The 20,899-nt window shown below is 37.7% G+C and overlaps 1 protein-coding gene across 5 annotated transcripts; it reads left to right on the top strand.

Moving 5' to 3' along the window:
• The first annotated feature begins 12,817 nt into the window (after positions 1 to 12,817).
• On the top strand, positions 12,818 to 19,219 carry LOC102720246 (nuclear poly(A) polymerase 4). Of its 5 annotated transcripts, none has more exons than XM_006656101.3 (12): positions 12,818 to 13,457; positions 13,558 to 13,635; positions 13,847 to 13,954; positions 15,360 to 15,422; positions 15,507 to 15,668; positions 16,258 to 16,371; positions 16,457 to 16,519; positions 16,593 to 16,922; positions 17,006 to 17,170; positions 17,531 to 18,433; positions 18,571 to 18,607; positions 18,705 to 19,219. In XM_006656101.3, the coding sequence occupies exons 1-11, from the start codon at positions 13,344 to 13,346 to the stop codon at positions 18,574 to 18,576; spliced, it is 2,106 nt and encodes a 701-aa protein (XP_006656164.1). In that variant the 5' UTR covers positions 12,818 to 13,343; the 3' UTR covers positions 18,577 to 18,607; positions 18,705 to 19,219. The 5 variants fall into 5 exon arrangements, with proteins under 5 accessions (XP_006656164.1, XP_015694152.1, XP_015694150.1 ...); XM_015838666.2 differs by having other exon boundaries at positions 18,531 to 18,607; positions 18,831 to 19,219; XM_015838664.2 differs by having other exon boundaries at positions 18,531 to 18,630; positions 18,831 to 19,219.
• Positions 19,220 to 20,899: the final 1,680 nt, after the last annotated feature.

The raw sequence follows: 20,899 nt of genomic DNA, 5'->3' as shown, positions 1-20,899 counted from the left end.
AACCAAGAAAGCTAGCATGGGATTAATATATGTAAGAAGGGAAGGTGACGGGTTGGATGGATGTATTAATGGTTGGAAAGGTCAATTAATAAAGAGGAGAGGAGATATACATGCATGCGCGCGGAGAAATGGTTTCCGTGGGCGGGAGGGCATCTCTATCTCTATCTTTTCTCTTATCTATCTATGGGTCCGTTTGAGTACTCTTTTTTAGCTGTGCCTTTTTCTATCAGAAACTGTTCTAAACGATCAACAGTTTTTGATAATCTGTATGATAATCTGTAATTATAGATTCTAGAAAATAAAGTAAGAATATAGAAGCTGAAAACTGGATTTAGAAGTTTTTTCAGATTCTTAGAAACTGGCTACTGCTACTAAACAGTGCTCCCCAAACAAGCCCGCTCATGTCCCGCCTGTTCCTCTCCGATCGACTTCACTTCAGCAGATAGGCCTCATCGTCTCATTCCCAACCGGATTGGATATATCATGCCTTGTCAAGAAGACAAAAACGTATATAGTTCGAAATTTGAAGATGGTTTAGCTGGTCAATATTAATTATCTATGGAGGGGTAATAGGTACTTCTCTTCGTTTACTTTGTCACCGTTAACCGCTGTTTTCGTTAATAACATTTAAATGATTAGTGAAAATTGTGTGGCTGTATATTTGTACGTCGATGTCAAAATATAGCACATTTTAATTTAGATATACACAATATTTTACCAACAAAGAAAAGTCAAAGTTAGCAAATAAATAGTAACCGGTGTTAATTATTAGAAACCAGATGGAGTAACTAGACAGCATCATTTTTCCAACTATATTGGAAATTTAATATCAGTGTCTAGTCCAGGTTAGTAATATACATAATTGCAAATACGATGGTTAGATCGCACAAGTCCAAGCTACATAGAAATTAAGGTCTTTTTAGGAAAGCCATGGTGCCCATGGATGTGTAGTTTGAGTGAAATTATTGTGCGGTTTAAATTTGCCGTTGATCTACTCTAAACAATGACAATCTGTCTGTCTCTGCTGCCTTTAGCACAAAATATGGTATCTTCCATGGTTTTATAGCTATTTTACATAGACGTCAATTAAAAAAATAACAATTCCATCTACGGAGTATATTTTTAACGACGCATGCTTATCTCTCTCAACTAATTACTCCCCAATTTTATGACGTAAAATGAAATTCATCAAATTTGAAGCAGTTCAAAACTAAAGCACATTCTCCTATCATAGAAACGGATCGATCAGGTCCTACCAATTGTTTAAATGGCAGTAATTAATTATTGATGACTAGTACCGTTTTCTCGATCGAGTGTTGTATTAATGCGGTCGTAATTGATTAATTTGTCACCGTACATAAATCATAATTAACGCCATATATAACGCACATGCTGGGATAAATTTATGCATGTGTAACTCTGTGTATGGTAACACTTTTCAGAGCAAGGCTAACAATATAGCCAACAAGCTGGTTATAAGGTTTCTTATAGCCTTCTTTTACCCCACACATATACTAGTTAGCTCTTCATCATTAATGCTGGACTCACATGTCACTCTCACAAAGTTTTTTGGGTTCCTGTGTCTGAGCTGACTACAAGCTAACAGCCTGCTTACACTCTCTCATTCACTCTCTCCTCCACATAAGTATATATCTAGCTTATAGCATGCTATTATACTTGCTTGCTCTAATAGATATAGGCGGATAAACACTGAAAATAAATACCCATGCATGCGGTTGCGTGCATGAGACGGTCGAGACCGTTTTCACGATCGTTGGCTGTGCAGTGTGCGTACGTACGTACTACGGAGATGTCCAAACCCTATCTATCCGGTCAGCTCACTAGTGGATAACTCATAAAGCTGCCAAATTATATCAAATTAGATATATGAACCAGGATTAATTAATTGTGTGACAGCAGATAGCTCTCTTCAGTTGCATTTATATATATATATATATATATCCTTGCGAGCCAAGAATGCTTTAATTGTGTGAAACTTTAATTGTGTGAAACTTTATCAGCTTTTAGTCTATATTAATTGTGTGAAACTTTATCAGCTTTTAGTATATATCCTTGCGAGCCAAGAATGCTTTAAAAGCTGATAAAGTTTCACGTGATATTTATCAACAAAGATAATGTATTTTGCTATGACAATGAAAGTCGGGACCCATATATAGGTCGTGTGGATTTTTCTGGTTTGCTATGAAAGTGAACAGTGTTTTTCTAATAAATCTGTGTAGATGATATATATTTGAGAGATGAGGTTTAACCTTTCGTGGTAACCATTTCGGGTTCGATAAGTGTAATCGCCGATAACATTTGAAAATTTTATTGAAGAAAGAATCTAAAACACTTCCTATAGTACTACTTAATTTCTATTGCTATTTGAGAACAAAGTTTATGAAAGTGATAAATTTTAGTTTGTTTCGAACCTCCATCAAAGCTGGAAAAAATGAAAAAAATAAGACACAATCTAGGAGGTAATTTCTACTTTTTAAGTGTAAAATCATATAGAAAATGTTATGCAAAATTATATTATTTTTCTATAAATATCCACATGATTTTTTTACTTTTTTTAATTTTCACATTCATCACGTTGGCTAACCAGGTAGTGACCATAGATCAGAGTTTACAATATCATGATTATCACCGTGATTATCAGACATATCGTCAGGGCACAATAACAATAAACTGTGGATTGGCTCAGTAAATATGGAGGGGATTCAAAAAATAAAAATATGGAAGAAAATAAAAAAAAATGGTGATATATCACTATAATTGCAACATATCATTCGGTTTTCACACGAAACAATATCGTCAAAAACTATCGTGATTATCGTTTCCACCGAAACCACGGTGATAGATCGGTACCTACTGCGCGGTTTGACCCCAAAAGCGATTTTTTTAAAAAATAAATTCAAATTCATGTGGTTTTTGCACAATTATCGTCAATATTCATGATATACCGCTAATGCGTGGTTTTGGCTTATGGAATAATAAGTGGACCCTAACGTGGATTAAAGCGTGGAGTTCAAAATTTGGATTTGTCATGATTTTCCGTGGTTCTTGTGCTATTGCAGGGATCAATAAAGCTGAACCCTAAATATGTGTATAAGGAAGTACTAGGGAACTCAAAATATCAATCTACTCCCTCCGATTTTTTTTAAGTCGATGACTTTTGGATCTACATTTAACTATTCTTATTCATTTTTTGGATATAAAATTATAAGTGTGCTTAAAGTTCCTTTAGTGATAAATCAAATCATAACAAAATAACTAACAATTATATATTTTTTAAATAAGGTGAGTGGTTAAGCATATACGCAAAAGTTAACGGTATCAAATAAAAGAAATAAAGATGATAAGGCTTAGTACTACGGCCAATAGATCAGTCTAGACTCGCTATCGCCTTGAGCTGATGAGAAAAGTTAACCTCTTGTCTGCACAACTAAGGGATGAGGCTCCCATTGTCGATTTCATTGTCGTCGAAAAGGATGTTAATGAAGAGAACTGGATGAACATTACCTCAGATGCTCTTTCTATTTTTGTTTGACCGTGTTAGCAAGGTGGCAACTTTTGCCGAAATCCTTCAAACTACAATAGTAATTATGGATAATACCCCATCCATATATTTTTATATGATATATTGACTTTTGAGTTTAACATTCGTTTGTTCAGAATTTATATGTAAATATGAAAAATTATAAAGTATACTTAAAGTTCCTATAATAATAAATCATATTGTAACAAAATAATTAATAATTATATAATTTATTTGAATAATATGAAAGGTCAAACGTGAATATAAAAGTCAACGGCGTCATATATTTTTATGGAGGGAGTAACATTTAATTTACTCGTACTCCCTCTGTCCCTAAATGTTTGACGCTATTGACTTTTTTATAAACATTTGAGTATTCGTCTTATTCAATTTTTTTTTGCCAAATATGTAAAGCTATATATATGCATAAAAGTATATTTAACAATAAATAAAATGATATAAAAATAATTAATAATTATGTAAATTTTTTGAATAAGACGAATGGTTAAATGTGTATGAAAAAGTTAATGGCGTCAAATATTTGGGAAAGGAAAGAGTATTATTCAATATTTAAGAAAAGAACCTCCATATTAATTTTCCATCTCAAATTCAAACGTGGTCAGAACTCAAAGCTGCTAGATTTAGCATAGTACGGTCATTTGGTTATATACTTCCAGTTTGAGTATAAAGACGGGGTTATTTAATCCATTTTCTTTTAGAAAAAGGCATGTCAGTGCAATTAAGAGCGCAACTAGCGTTATGCAATTGAAAAAAAAGGATGAAAGATTTGTGACAATTAACAAACTCGTTCTGTTGGTGGAAAAAAGTCACAATATCTTTCAAGGTTCAGCATCGATCATATCTCAGATGATCTCAAATGGTTCAAAACTCATAAAACATTAGAAATACTCGTAATAAATCATTAACGGTTTTGAGAATAAAACCATCTAAATCATGAAGCAATGTCTTTTGTGTATGTGTAACCACTAATGATTATTTTTCAATCGTTCGTAAATCGCTTTTAATATAGTTGAAGTTCCCGTAAATGAATTTAGGGTTATTAAGTATTACCTATGTTTTATAATATAATATGTTTGACTTTTTCGTTGTAACGTTTCACCAATCGTGTTATTTAAAAATTTAGTACAAATATAAAAAAAATGACAAGTTGTGCTAAAATTTTTTTTGGATAATAAAGTAAGTCATAAGCAGAATAAATAATATTTTCATAATTTTATGAATAAGATAAATGATCAAACATTAAAAAAATCAAATATCATATATTATGAAATGGATGGAGTAGAATTCTTCAGTGCATATGGATGGATGAAAAGGCGTTTTTTTTCCTTCGGACAAAAATAGTAGAAATAAAATTCTAATTTATACAATAATATATATATGTTCTTGCATCAAGCTCCAAATTGCGTGTATTGTTGTCGGCCATAAACAATACAATGTGATGGATCCCATGTGATGATTGGACAGCTATTAAAGCAACAAAATATGGCATATTAGGCCACACGTTGGCGTTTCTCCGCCGCCGTCGATCTGTAGAAATGGATAAGATTATAAGCAGGGATTCGATCAACCTCATCATTGCTTGCGTTGGACGAAAGAGATAACAAATTATCTTATTTTATAATAGATATTTTAAAATAATAAAATTAACTATTGTAAACCTAAAAAACTACTTTAAAAATATGAGACGATAAATTTATATAGAACTTTTTTTACCGTGTGCGTAAAAAATCGAAAAAAAAATTCTGTTGCACGTAAAAGTTCTTTCTCGATGATGCATGCAGACACTTTCGATAACATTCCTGTGGAGATGGAGAAGGGTATTAATTCGGTGAGAGTTGGACGTTCTATTTGGCTCTGGATTATTTCAGCTGATATTTTTTTATTCAGAGGATAATTAAGCTCGTCATTTTTTTTTCGAAATTTGTTGACGTGGTATATATGCGGGGAAAAATTGATGCTATAGGATTTGATATCGTATATATGCTTTTTCTGGGATGTTCCTGGAACAGTATTAGCTAACTTACGCCCCTCTCTCTCTCTCTTCGCTCGTCTGCCACCTCTCTGACATCTTAAAGAGTTAAAATGGGAGCTTTCTTTTATTTTTGGACTCACGTTTCACCCTTTATCTGATTGAAAATAAATTTAATTTATTACTAAAGAAATTTTAGAAATAATTTATAATTTTATATATTTGCACAAAATTTCTTAATCATAAGAATGGTTAAACGGAGATAGAAAAGTAAACGACTTGAATAAAAAAAATCCTGATGTAATGCTACGTAGAATTAAATATATATATATATATATATATATATATATATATATATATATATATATATATATATATATATATATATATATATATACACACACACGTACTTGCTTCGATTTATCGATCGTACATGCTACATAATTAGCTATATATATACACTCCTATATATATATATATATGTGGGGCTTTGTGAGAAACCCATGAATTAGCTGTGGATAGAGATGAGCATGGTGGATGATGCATCCTGTATGATCGTATCGTGTCGCTATCTAGTAGTACACGTTACATAGCCGGTCATATAAATCTGGGACGGGTCCCTTTCTTGCCGCGCGCTTTTTCTCATTTTTCTTGGACGAACGCACACTCACACAGCACTGTGCTGCGCTGCACTGCACTGCACAGACGATGACACGACGAAGTGATACATGCGAGACTAGTGGTAGAAGCTATAGTACGAGAGGCGAAAACAATGGCCTCCTTTCCCGTGGGCACCGCTGGTATTTCCAACTTCCAAGCTGGATTGCATACGTAGCGCCGGCCGCGTCGTTTCCTCTGGGGAACGAGTACGTGGCTTATGGACAGACTCATTATCAGCCAGCCAGCCACGTTACTTTGACATAAGTCACATCAGACACGTCCGGTATAAGTACAAGCCTTTTTTTTAGATTAATTTTTAGACATGTGTTTAACTGTACGTCTTATTTAAAAAATTATATATTATTTAAAAAATTATATATTGATACGTACAATTATATATCATGTTTAAAATATTTTTAGTAATAAATTAAAGCACAATAAAATAATTAATAATTATATAATTTTTAAATAAAAGGAATGATCTTATAACATCATGAGCTACGGTTGAGACGGTTATCTCTTGCGGCAGAGACATGATTTTCGAAGACAATTTTGTTCAGTGCAAAATATTTAATGCAAAGTATCTTTCCTATCTATCCAATATTCTAGCGTTCGACAGTTCATGATCTAAAAATACGTTACACCGGCATTTATAAATTCGATTTAGGCATTGTTTGTTTCGGCGCAAGATTATTAAAATCTAAATTATAAAAATAATCTAAAACTAACCATTAGATTATTGCACCGGTTTATTATAATCTTGAGCTTATATTATTATAATCTTATAAGCTCATCTAATGATTCATTTTCTAGCTTATTAGGTGGCTAAGAGCATCCCCAAAAGATCATCTAAATTTGGTCATCCATAGATGATCATCTAAAACTATTTTATCCTATATATCTCTTTGTACTCCAGCAAATCATACGTATATGACATCCTCCATATTTCTTTGGAGGATGGAGAGAACGTCCAAATATAGAATTTCTCTCTCCAAATATGGATAACATCTAAAAATAGAGGATAAGATGAATGTTCTGTTGGAGCTAAATCTTCACCTTTCATCCTCTATTATTAGGATAGAGGATGTGATAGATGAATTATTGGGGATGCTCTAGACGTACTATCTTTTTTGTGCTCTAAAGTAATTACCCACCTTACCACATATATTGCCTATACTTCAGCTTATAATAATCTAGCTAAATAATCTAAATTATAATAATCTTAAACGAAAACAAATAGATTCCCGTAAAAAAATGATATTACTGCTTGGGCCGGACGTGAACTGATTAGAATGACCCAATATGTTGCAGGTCAGTAGCATCCAACGCCGAAGAGTAGCCTGTAAGAATGTTTAGCTCTGTCATTTTGCCTCCCTCGACTCATCTCTAAATCTGATTCACATCCCTTCATAGCAAAGCCAGACACTTTGACTCCTTGAACTCTACAAGCCACTTCAACAGAGCTCCCTAAGCGGTTTTGCTATAGAATTCGTGTGACGTGGCATTTGGACCGGATGACCTAGACGCTGACCACGGTCCATCCTCCCATGTTGTCTCCTGGTGTTCTTCTTCTTCCCGACAAGTCGCCGCGGCAGCGCTCAGGTACCGGCGCACGAGGGTGCAAACGCGCGTGGCCGCGAGGGAGCGAAGGATCTTGCGGTGGTCGACCTAGTCGAGGGAGCGGTAGTCGTCGAAGACATCGAGGATGGAGGGAATTGCCAAAGCCAGTGGAACATGTCAGCGGGGACGAGTGGCGTAGGTTCGATTCCTTGTTTTCTTCTCTAGGGCTACTGCCAGAGCCAGTGGAACTAGCGGGGGCGAGTGGCGCAGATCTAGCCGGCATCCGCGTCGGCGGTGGCATAAGGGCTGGTCGACGGCGTGGGCAAACACAACTGGCGATTTTATTGTGTTTTGTTTTACTTTTTCTGTGGAGTTTGTTGCATCGGTATTTTCTTTTGGGTTTTTGTGCAGGTGCGTTCGCTTGCATGCGTATTTCTTTTCGTTTTTTCTTTTTTTCCCAGGTGTGTGCGATCGTTGAGAGACATACGTCGCGCCTAGAAGAGACGAAGGAGAACGACTCCGTTTTTAAGTAGTAGAGATATGGGCCTCACATATTTTGTTTTAATTTTTTAATTTTTAACTTTCATCAATAATGCCACATCAGCACCAAAACATGACTCAATACTACCTTGGAAGTTGATATGCACCAATTTTAGGAGACGAGGGATACATCGTATCTGATTTTATAGTTGAGGGACGAAAATCAAACTCACCCTATAATTAAGGGAGGTAAAAGGACCTTTCCTCGCCTCGGGAGTTATGTTAGATGATGGGCCAGGCCTTTTAATTTCACTTGGGCCCATGCATGCTTACAATAAAGAGGCCCAATATTTAATTCCATTCTCAAGGGAGATAAATGTGCCAGCGTGTGTTCTCAACTCAAGGGACGATATCCTATACATGTGCAATCATCCTTGAACTCTTAAATCATTAATATACTATAAACATATGATTGATATGTAAAAATAACACTATTTGTCATAGAAAAACTTTCAAATTATTATATTTTTAATAAGTCTTATGATTATATAATTAAAAAAAGTAATGATAAAATCAGTAACGGAACTAGGGATTTATTGCTTAACAATAGAGTATAAATCTTTTAGATAAAATTTAACTATAATATAGTAATTTTGTAATGCAATTTTTCGGTCAGACGTGGAGCTTAATCCCAAGCCACCCCACGGCTAGCTCCGCCTGGATAAAACATAAGCAATAAAGAATGTTTAATGTCTAGCTACAACGACGAATAAAGAACATAAGTAAAGGACATAGACCCATAGTATTGAGTGCATTTTATATCATAAGGTTTTCTAATACTTTTTACATTTATATAGATGTTAATAAATCTAGACATATATATAAATATTTATTAATACATTGATTAATACATAATATGAAATGGAGGGAGTCCTATGTTTACATTTATGGTCCAGTTGTTAATTTTGTTTCCTTTCCTTCTCAAGAGAATTAATACTACCAAGGACGAAGTATTCTCACGTTGCCCAGTGGCTCTACTGAGAAAAACTGATAACCCCTTTTTAAAAGCATAGTACACCTTTAGCTCAACATGTTTGCTCATTAAGCAATCACATCTTACGTACAATCTTATCTTACATCTTTCAATAATACTATCTCAAACATAATAACAATCCAGCTAAGTGTGATGATCACGGTTGGCCCAGGCATAAGAACAGAGAAACTACATATCTGAAAATACTTTTTTGTTAAAAAAAATTCAAAAGTGGTGAGTGGTACACTGGGTGGAGCATCTAAAAGCTATGAGAGCACAAATGCTTTTGATTTGCTTCACTAAATAAAAAAAAATTGCGGTGCATTGACTTCTCTTTGTTGGGTTTGGTGGGGTAGTGTGGTTGGACCGAAGCACAAATCCTCCTTTTGGGGCTGGTCAATGGCATTAATCCTCAGTGCTGGGGTCTTTGCTTTCGGTGAACCAGCTCCAACAAAGTTTGTAAACTCCTTTTTTGTTTGGACTAGAACCGTGTTTATAAAATAATTACTATCTTAGTCTTAAAATAGTTTAACTTATATTATAGTCTTTTTTTGAAAAAATAAAAATAAGGTGAGAAGTTGTTGTGATTGGTTGAGATGAAAAGAAAAGGTAAGAAAATTAAATATGGGAACATCATAATTGGTTGAGATGGCGAGATAGGTGAAGATAGTATTATGAGACAAATTTGAAATTCTAGAAGTATTTTGAGTGAAAGGGAGTAGTAATGTAACATCTCAGCCCGTTTGAAGCATATTATAGTGTGGGTTTGGCACATGTGGTATAGAACTAGAAGTGTAGTGGTGATTTAGTATCACATTGGAAGTTTGGTAGGTGAGGGTCTGCTTATAAGCCTTGGTGCTTCATTCATGGTATCCCCGGGTTAACCCATGAAGCGAGGATGAAAGTGTAAGCGGGATATCATGCGAACGTGGGTTCGCTCAATGTGTAGAGCGGACTAATATGGATTTTGAAGGCAAGGTGTTATAAGTAAAGACTATTATTTTTGTTATTAGTATTGTACTATTTAATCTCCCGTGTCGCCAAGTTATTGACTATGACTGACATCATGCTTTGTATCCGAGTGTTGACGTAGAAACTCGAGTTTTAACGTATCACACACGAAGACTTAGAAATCTTTGTGTCACTTCTGTGAAATATCCAAATTCTTACAACTTTAACTGAAAATAGACATGTTAGTCAGATCATATAACATCAAGATACAACGGAGCTTCCTTGCCGGAGACCGCCTTCTTGTTAGCATCGACGAACAGCTCGTACATCCTGTCCGGGCACATCTTCACCACCTGATGCCACAAAGAACGGCTTCGCTTAGCACGGCTCGACATGCGTTTGTTGGATTGGTCGATGGCCATGTGTGCAATGTGTTCTTGAGTGCATGCATACATGGGAGCAACTATGGCCGTCAAAGATGCCGAAGAAATGGTGCTTGCCGGAGTGGTGGAGGGAGCGCCGTCGCGAGCATCGGGGGAGCGTCGTCGGCGCGGGCGCACGCCGGCCAGCAGAGCGGCGACCGCCCGGGTGCTTGTGGCTGGCCTCGGTCTGGGGCCGGCGCCACCCGTGGAGTCAGGCGGCGGGGTTTGGCGGCGTGGGGCTTCGCCGGTCAGGGAGGGAGCCGTCGGCCATGCACGGCGCCGTCGGCAGTGCCTCCTCCTGCATAACAGAATGAGAGAGAGGGGTAGATACAGAGGCAAGCAGTCAACACGTGAGAAAGAGCAGAGAAAGGCACGCAAAATGTGTGATTTACTCGGCGGTATTTCGGTCATAATTATTATTGATCGGTTGATAATTATTATTAGTGAGTAAACAAATGCGAAAATATCACTTTAGAGAAAGGGAGTCGGATACAAGGTCATTTCATCCATTTCAACGAAGTCCACGGTTTGGAGGCCATTTGAACGAAACCACCGGGATTCCCGTTACCGCGGTAACTGGGGCTTCCGTGGGGGCACGGTACGGTACATCCCGCCGGTTTTGAGTTTAAATTTAAGGAGGATTTAAAAATTTTGAGGAAATTTAATGGAAAAATATATATTTTGTGTAAGTTGATATATATTATAGTTTTGTCAAAGAAAAATTCATCAAAAAGTGTATTTCCGACATAACTAAAAATCATAACCGAGAATTCTAGGGAAAAAAAATTAAAAAATAGCCTATTGTTTGGTTGTTACGTGTGAAGGGTGATATTACGGTGTGAAGGGTGATATTACGGTGTATGTTTGGATGTCGTAATGTCAAGAATTTAGAAAAGGTCATGTCAATATTTTCTTGTTTTCCCTATAACATGTCCTAAATATCACAAATATAGTCACAAAATATTTTTCCTATTTTTTCTGTATTTTTTTCAGATTTTTTTATTTTTTTTTCATTTGACATCTCGCAGATTTTTTTATTTGCAAATCTTCATTTCCTTGCCTCATAGTAACCACGGTTTTGGCTGCTAAAACCACGCGGGAAACCACCGTTTCCGCCGTTCCGGCGAGCATAAGCCGCCGTTCCCATGCAAAACCGCGCGCGATGCCCGTGCAAAACCACGCGGTAACCGTGTCTAACATATAGATTTAAATTAAAATTTTTTGTTTTTAAATTTATCGTGGTTTTTACGGTATCCGCGGTTACCGTGCGGTAACCGCGCTGCCGCAGAGCTGTGGTAGGAACACATACATGGAAAGTAGAACCCTGAAAGCCACTCAATTTGACGGCCTAAGACCCTATTTGGATCACTCCAACTTTTTTTAAGTTTATGTCACATCGAATGTTTAGATATTAATTAAAAGTATTAAATATAGACTATTAATAAAATCCACCTCATACTCTAGACTATTTCACGAGACTAATCTATTAAGCCTAATTGTCCATGATTAGTGAATGTGATGCTACAGAAACATTTGGTAATAGTAGATTAATTAGGTTTAAAAATTATCTAATGAAATAGTCTTTATTTATACAATTAATTTTGTTATCAGTCTATATTTAATACTTATAATTAACGTTCAAATATCTGATATGACCCTGACCTAGAACTTCGAAAAAAGTTCATGATCAAACAGCCCGTAAATAACAAATTTCCCGCAAATTTCTCCCTTGCAGAGCAAAAGCTCCCCTCGTGTAATAAGCTTGGAAAGATCTGGTGTCGCGTCGTCGGCGCCACGCGTCCACCGCGTGTCCGCGTGCGCTCCCGCCGCGGCGGCGCCAACAGAATTCAACCACCCCCACCCCGACGCACCTGCAGCGTTATTATCCCAAGCCTAATAATCCAATTAATTAATTAATTAACTATCGAATTACCAATAAACCCAACTAATAATCACTTAATCCTCCTAACCGCGAGCACGGAGACACCACCCTCGCCTCGCTCCCGGGAAAAAATATCCCAATTTTAAAGAAAGAAACGAAAAAAAAAATCTGAATCCTCCTCGAGAAATCGACACAAAACTCACGGGCTCATCTCTTTCTCTCTCTCTCATCTCTGCCTCTCTCTCTTCCCACCCGCCTCGCTTCGCCCGTCTCTCTCTCTCCTCCCCCCTCCTCCTCCCCCCTCGCGGCCGCCACCGCCTAGGGTTCCGCCGCCGCCGCCGCCGCCCACCGGGCGCGGCGGGGATCGCCGGATCCGCCGCGACCGCCCCCCGATCTGGAGGCGCCGCCCGTCCGCACGGCCCCGGGCGCTCTCGATCTGACCCACCCGGCGGGGAGGGGTTTCCTACTCCGCGTGGGGGCGGGGGTGGAGTGCGCGGGGGGGCCCGTCCCGTCCGCGCGACGGGCGCGTTCGGATCCGTGTGCGCGGGAGGGGTGTTCCTTGTGTAATCGATCCTACTAGGAGTTGTATTCGCTGAGGGGTTAGGGGGGGTTGCAGATTGGGGGTCGGGAGGGGATCGTGTGCTCGCCCAATTTCGTTTTGAGTGTTTTGTGCGGCTCTATTCGAGTTTTCGGGGCGGCCTTTTTGAGGCTGCAAGCGCCGATCCGGCGCTAGTTAGGGCTATTGATCCTTCCTCTCCCTCTCGCTTGGGGAGAGGAGGTTGTTTTTGTTACGGTATCCACGAGAAGGTTTTTAGTGAGGTTCCATGGCGGCCTCTAATGCCGCAGCCGAGCCCCCGAAGCAGTACGGGATAACGAAACCGATATCGTTGGCTGGGCCGGCGGAGGCTGACCTCCAGAAGACGGCGGAGTTGGAGAAGGTGGGGACAATTTGGCTTGCCTTATTTGATCATTTGCTGCTTGCTCTACGTTTATATTTCGCGGTTAATATGATGATCTGTTTGTGGACCATAATTGCAGTTCTTGGTTGAAGCCAGTCTATACGAGAGCCCGGAGGAGTCGGCTAGGCGAGAGGAGGTGCTAAAGGAGCTCGATAAGGTAACTAGTTCCGCTGCTATTCTATTTTAATTGTTTCCTGCTTTAATAGAAAAAAAATGTTGCTTTTTTTATCTGTACTTTAATCTTTAGAAGGTGGTGTTAATTTTCTAAATGCGCTAAATAATGCCATGTTTAACACTACTGCGCTTCTATAGAATATGGTTGTGGACAAAAATTCATTTGCTAAACGCCATTCTTGTTTGACTTGCAGATTGTAAAAGATTGGGTGAAGCATTTAACTAGCCAGAGAGGTTACACTGATCAGATGGTTGAGGAGGCAAATGCTGTGCTCTTTACGTTTGGGTCATACCGTTTAGGGGTAAACAATCATCCCTTGTTTCTGTTATTTTTCTACAACATACACCTTTGTAGTTCTCTTTACCTTTTCCATCTCATCATTTGACTTGTTAGTGGGAGCTGGACATGGTGTCTTTTGCTGCCATTTAATAGAGGAAGAGAGCAAATTTCTCTGTGCCATTTATGTTACAACTGATGAATGAACGGGTGTGAGTAATTCTAACAAGCAGAAGAATTTGATAATCTAAATGAACAAGTTCTTAATTCCAAAGTAATTTTGTCGAATGCCAACCTGTATCTTTGCTGCCACGAATTTTTTGACCACAGATGGAACCAGAAGTAACTGCATTAGTAAAATTATGTTTTGTGGGGGTACTAAAGGTGAATAGTGTACAGTTTGTGCTCATGTAGAACCTGGATCCTGGGTTGTATTATCGTTATATTGTGTGCCTCTTGTAGTGAAGTTAGCATTTTGGAAAGCCATCCCTTCACAAATTGTGGACAATGTTCCATATGCTCCATTACCAGTTAGTTTTTACTCCATCCTGTCAAAACTATTTGTTGTTTAGGGCAGATTTGGTCAAACTTCTAAAGTTCTGAAAAGCAATTTCATGTTAAAATAAATTTATAGAATCTTATAAGTTTTTTATATTATGATAGTACTTTTTGAGGAGAATCTATGTATATCATTTGTCTTGGATTTAAATTTAGCATTTAAGAAATTATCGATGGTCGGAATTTTAGAAGTTTGACTAAATCTTGTCCTAAACGACAAATATTTTTGACTGGAGGGAGTATTATCTTAGCATCATATATTGCTTTTTAGCACAGTAAATCTCATTGCTATATAAAGTAAGTGCTAGTTAAGTTATTTCATATAACTTAATATAAACATTAAATAATACAAGCAACAGTTTTGAGTTATGTATAGCCCTTCAACTAATTTAAGTTGTGCGAGTACTTACGTACTCCCTTGCATAGTTTGGTAAAGACTATGCATCTTGAGTTTGATCAAGATAAATGGACCTAGTGATGGCATGAATATGATATTGTTACAAGCTAAACTAAGAGTACAATCCAAATATTCTGCCAGAATAGTGTTTGTAGATAATTGTGGCTACTCCTTAGGGGTGGTAATGGGCAATGCGCCCTCCATTTTGGACTAAAAATTTAAGGGCTGGGTTTAAATGGGGTGGGCTAAAGTTTTATGGATTTTTGAGCTAAAAACTGAGCTGGGTTGTGAGGACCCAAGGGTCTTGGCCCATTACCGTGCCTACTCTGAAAACATTTTTTTTTTGGTTCTTTGTTGCAAAGCTGTTTTGCTTTTGTTTCTTCTTTTACTTGGTTCACGTTTTTCTTAGTCTCTCTATCAATATCTGTGCTAGATTGATTCAAATTTACATAATTTGATGTTTCTGCTTCTGTAGGTTCATGGACCTGGAGCTGATGTTGATACTTTATGTGTTGGGCCTTCATATGTGAATCGTGAGGTGATGTCTTTGAATTCTTTCTGTCATGTACTACCAGTTTAGAGACGTCATGGTTGCTCTCTAACATAGGCACTCTCTCTGCAGGAGGATTTCTTTATTGTACTACATGACATATTGGCACAAACCGAGGAAGTTACTGAATTGCAACCTGTACCTGATGCACATGTTCCTGTTATGAAATTTAAATTCCATGGAATATCAATTGATCTTCTTTATGCCAGTGTCTCTCTCTTAGTAGTGCCACCAGTAAGTGTCTTCAGTTTAAACATTAAATTAAATGTTTACATGACTTGTTCCTGTATGCATATGCAAGATTTTTTTTGGGCACATGCTATTCAGAATAGCCATTTTCTGATATCTAGGATAATCCTGAGTTCGGCCAATACGTAGTATAACTTAGTGGTCTCCTGCCATACGTAGGAAATGAGTCTAGGCAATGAGAAGTTCTATTTTGAGCTTTATCCTCGCTGTGTTGTTGTATAGCCATACGGAGGAAATGAGTTCAGGCAATAAGAGGAGTTATCTCTTTGCTATGCACTTTTAGTGGCTAGAGAATATTCACGCTGCCTACATTTTTACATTGCAACATCCGGGATGTTTAGGAATTAGGATGATAATCTAACCTTTTTGGTGTTGAACTTAGCAGAGTGGTTAAAACTTGAATATTCTTTTCACAAGTGCACTGTTTCTTGTCTTCCTGTTTTTTCACCACTTTTCCAGTTTCTTCTCCAGATGCCCTTTATTAAAAACAAAGGAAGTTTTCTAGGGATCCATTTTGCCCCTTGTTACGCTCTCTTTTATCAAGAGATACATTGTGTCTAACATAATGCTGCAGGAGTTGGATATATCACAAGGATCAGTACTGTATGATGTTGATGAAGTAACTGTTCGCAGTCTTAATGGGTGCAGAGTAGCTGACCAGATTCTTAGGCTTGTTCCAAATGTTGAGGTTGGCCTGAGCGGTTTACCATCTATGCTTGTTGTCTTTGTTCTTCTAGGATAGCTTCTAACGATATTCATATACTTAACCGTAGAACTTTCGAGCAACACTGAGGTGTTTGAAGTACTGGGCGAAAAAAAGAGGAGTTTACTCTAATGTAAGTACATTTTGTCATTATTGTTAATAACAATTGTTTTTGAGTTAGGTTAATGACTTGTATTCCTTGCCAGGTTACTGGTTTTCTTGGGGGTGTCAATTGGGCTTTACTTGTTGCACGTGTCTGCCAGCTCTATCCTAATGCTGTGCCAAGTATGTTGGTCTCAAGATTCTTTAGAGTTTTTACTCAATGGCAGTGGCCAAATCCCGTGATGCTTTGTGCTATTGAGGAGGATGAACTTGGTTTTCCTGTTTGGGATCCACGTAAATATCACCGTGACAGATCTCATCATATGCCCATCATAACCCCAGCTTATCCCTGCATGAACTCCAGCTATAATGTTTCAACAAGCACACTGAGGGTTATGATGGAGCAATTCCAGTTTGGCAACAAAATTTGCCAGGTAATTCTCTTTGCTACTACATTAGTTACTGTTTTAGTGAATTCTTGCTGCTTTGACTATGCATTCTTCACTCTTCAATGCAGGAAATTGATATGAATAAGGCTAATTGGTCTGCTCTTTTTGAGCCTTTCCAATTTTTTGAAGCCTATAAGAATTATCTCCAGGTTGACATCATCGCTGAAGATGGAGAAGATCTTAGACTGTGGAAGGGATGGGTTGAATCTCGGTTGAGACAACTGACTTTGAAGGTAATACATTGCTTAAGTTCTTTGTTGTGTAGCAGCATATAAAACCATTGCCTTCGGAGCTATTTGATAGCCTGGAAAAGTCTGAGAATTTTTAGGGGTCAGTTGGAATGTTTTGATATTGACAGTTGATTTAGTATGTTTATACAGTACAAAAATATCAACCAATTTCGTGGGAAAGCCTAGGGCAGTTATTGCAGATTGACTTGAGAACTAGTAGGGTGATTGTTTTTCATGCCTTTTGTTACCACTAAACAGACTCTTTTATTGAATGCCCAGAACGAACTCTACTAATTATTATTGTTATTTTATATTTTTCATGTGGTTGACTGTAGAGTATCTTCTTTTTTTTCACAAGCACAGATTGAAAGAGACACATATGGAATGTTACAATGCCATCCTTACCCTCATGAGTATGCTGACCCTTCTAGACAATGTGCTCATTGTGCTTTCTTCATGGGCTTATCAAGGAAAGAAGGTGCGAAAATACAGGAGGGCCAACAGTTTGATATTCGTGGCACAGTAGATGAATTTAGGCACGACATCAGCATGTATGGGTACTGGAGGCCTGGGATGGAGTTGGCTGTTTCTCATGTTCGGAGGAAGCAAATTCCATCATATGTGTTCCCAGAGGGCTATAAGAGACCTCGTCCTTTGAGGCATATAAATCATCAGCAACAATCTAATAAAAATAATGTTGAAGATGGAGCAGCGAATAGATCCCCAGATGGTCAGCCCAAAAGAAAGCACGATGCAGCTGGGGCTTATGATAGTGAACCCGGCAGAACTGCGAAGAGGACCTCAATGAGCCCCTCAATTAGTCCAAATCGGCAGAGAACCTCATCACCTCCATCTGGCAATATTGCTGATGCTTCTGGTGCAAGTGGTGGAAGTCCGGTTTCACTTGCCAATGGTCCAGAACAGGCAAATTGTTTGAATTCACCACTGGCATCTGAAAAAAGTTTGGACTCTGTTGCATCGGGCTCGAAGTGTGTGGAAGGGGTTTGCTCTGGTGACTCTTCTAAAGAGCGTGATACCTGCATTCCCAGTATCAAGAACTGCACCACTACAACCGAAGCTGTATGTACATCTTTAAAGCGTGTTGCGGAAAAAGTTGTATCAGAGCTCGTTGGAAGTGAAAGCTTGGGAAGCAACAAAAGTGCGGAGTTATTGGAGAGATCTGAGGAGATGGAGAGTGTTCTTGTTGAAAATGTGCATTTCGGTGGGAATGGAGTTGCTCAGAGTGGCCTCCCCGAAGAGTTAGAGGTCTTGCTTCTGGTGCTTCACTCCTTATTTGAAATTAAGATTTCCATAGATATGATCTGAACTTTTTTATTTGTTTACTTCATTTTGATATATAAAGCCAAACAATGGGATTGAAGTGGTTTCTAAAGCTCATGCAGGTGTGAACCCGGATGTACCCCAGAAGGCATCGTTGAGGCATGACCCTAAACTCAATCCTTGTGCGTTCAGTATCTGAATTGCTCTGTTTTCTTTATACCCTGCTGTTTGGTACTTGTTTGCTACTCTATCGCAGGGTTAGTCTGACATCAACTGCTTGAGGTTGGAAAACGGTGTAAAAAGGACAAAAAAGATAGCGCATCTGCTGGTGCTGGAGTCTATGGTAAGTTGCTCGACTCACAAAGTTTCCTTTTCGACACAGATCTGCAAGCAAGGGGGACTGTTAAGGGAAGATGGCGATAAAACCATGCCAAGCAACGATAAAGCAGCAGTCAAGGGAGCTTTATTACAGGGAAGAGCCCTAGATCTATGGCAAGTTTTACAGAGCTTTGCTTTGTGCTCCATAACGACATGTGTCGTTTTGACCTAGTCGTGGAGCATCTGGCTTCATTGTATGGATGCTGAACTGAACTTTGTGTATGGCGGCATCCCTGGGTTTGACATTGTTGGTCTTTCAGGGATGCTCTTGCCCTGCTGTAGGTCTAGATTTATAGAGAGAGCTGCTCATGTTTGTTTCTCAATGCTCCAGTGTACTCGATTTGTCCCTTGTAATATAAAGATTTGCAGGCTGTTGCTTAAATCCTTTCGCCATTCTTGCATTCTGTTGTGTTTGATTCTGATTGTTCCTGGAACCATTGTGTTAGGATGCATTTAGTTCCTGGACGAGGTGGGTTAGGTTCGATCTATCTAGTATTCAGGGTATCCTTGGATCGTAGGATGAGTTGGTTTTTATTTTTTGTTTGATTGTGTTTGGTTGTATGGTTGGGCTGGATCCTGTTTTCTAGTTGGTGGACGGGATAAGATGGAATAGGTTGATTTTTGTTTTTTTAAGGGATAAGATGAGATATAAATTATCTCTCATATCTAAAATAAAATATTGAATACTAGGATCATATATGAATAAATTAAGTAATTTGATATATGAATAAATTAAGTAATTTGATGTATTTTTATACAAGTATATATTTTAAATAAATTTAATAAATAAAATGAATATTTTCTTTGTGCTTGTGGTCATCCTGGGATGATCCTTTTCATCATTTTGGTTGGCTTGGATTGGATTTGAGAGAAATATTTTTCTTCTGAGTTTAATCCATCCCATCAATCAAACAAGTCAGAGATAGTTGGTTGTATTCTAACCTATCCTATCTATAGAACCAAACATATCCTTAATGAAACCGTTAGCACCATGTCACTATGTTATTTTTTCGCTTCTCTTTACGTTTATAAGCTTAAATTTAATTTTTTAATCTTAAATTTAGAGTTAATTTTAGAGTTGTTTTTATGTAATTTATTCTTTTAGTATTTGCTTTTAGATTACTAAGAATATATATTTAAGGATTATTTATAAATTAGTTTTCGTCTGTAAATATGCCGTGTAGCTAGATGGACGTATTATGGGACCAAATAATCCGGTCTCCTAGGCGATATAGTAATAAGAGCCAGCTCAATAGAAGGGCTAACGTCTAGCTCTAAAACTTGCATAATTGTTATATTAAAAATATATTATATTATCGATGTATAATCACCTAGGCGATATAGTAATAAGAGCCAGCTCAATAGAAGGGCTAACGTCTAGCTCCAAAACTTGCATAATTGTTATATTAAAAATATATTATATTATCGATGTATAATCACCTATAGTACGTATAATGTTTAAGTATAATGTTTTGGAGCTTCTGTTCTACCGCTTGTAATAACTTGTTTTTTCTTCTCTCCTATTTTCTTTCTTCATATAAGCATATAAGCAAAAATATAACGTAGTAGTTCTTAGAGCCCACTTTACATCACCTAGGATCACCTAGGATGTGTTTGGTTCTAAGGTTAGGATGGGTTGGGACAGAGCAACCATTTCCTAATCTGGTTAGTGGATGGGTGAGTGAGTTGGACGTAGAGAGAAATATTTCGTTTAGATTCGAGTCCAACTCATTCCACCAAAATAGTCAGACTGATCCATCACAGGACGATCACGACGCACAGAGGAGATGTCTATTTTATTTATTAAATTTATTTAAAATAAATTATTGATATAAATATATATCTAATTACTTTAGGTTATTCATATGTTAATCTTAATATTTAATATTTTATTCTAGATATGAAAGGTAACCTCTGTCCCATCTCATCTCTTCAACCAAATAAAAAAATAGATCCAACTCATCCCATCTCACCCGTTCCACTAAAAAAAGAAAATAAAGTTACAACCAAACAGAAAAATAGGACCAACCTATCATGCAATCCAAAGATGGATCCAACCCATCCCACCTCATC

This window comes from Oryza brachyantha, chromosome 6 (assembly GCF_000231095.2).
Source record: "Oryza brachyantha chromosome 6, ObraRS2, whole genome shotgun sequence".
In the NCBI taxonomy this organism is placed as follows: Eukaryota; Viridiplantae; Streptophyta; class Magnoliopsida; order Poales; family Poaceae; genus Oryza; species Oryza brachyantha.
This window is presented reverse-complemented; position numbering and strand designations above follow the sequence as displayed.

What these genes read in the sequence shown, in the direction of transcription:
- LOC102720246 (XM_015838664.2), top strand. Translation starts at nt 13,344, where the DNA reads ATGGCGGCCTCTAATGCCGCAGCCGAGCCCCCGAAGCAGTACGGGATA. An exon ending in TGCTAAAGGAGCTCGATAAG is followed by an intron (nt 13,636 to 13,846) that starts GTAACTAGTTCC and finishes TTTGACTTGCAG; the next exon opens with ATTGTAAAAGATTGGGTGAA. An exon ending in TGACCCTAAACTCAATCCTT is followed by an intron (nt 18,631 to 18,830) that starts GTGCGTTCAGTA and finishes TTTTCGACACAG; the next exon opens with ATCTGCAAGCAAGGGGGACT.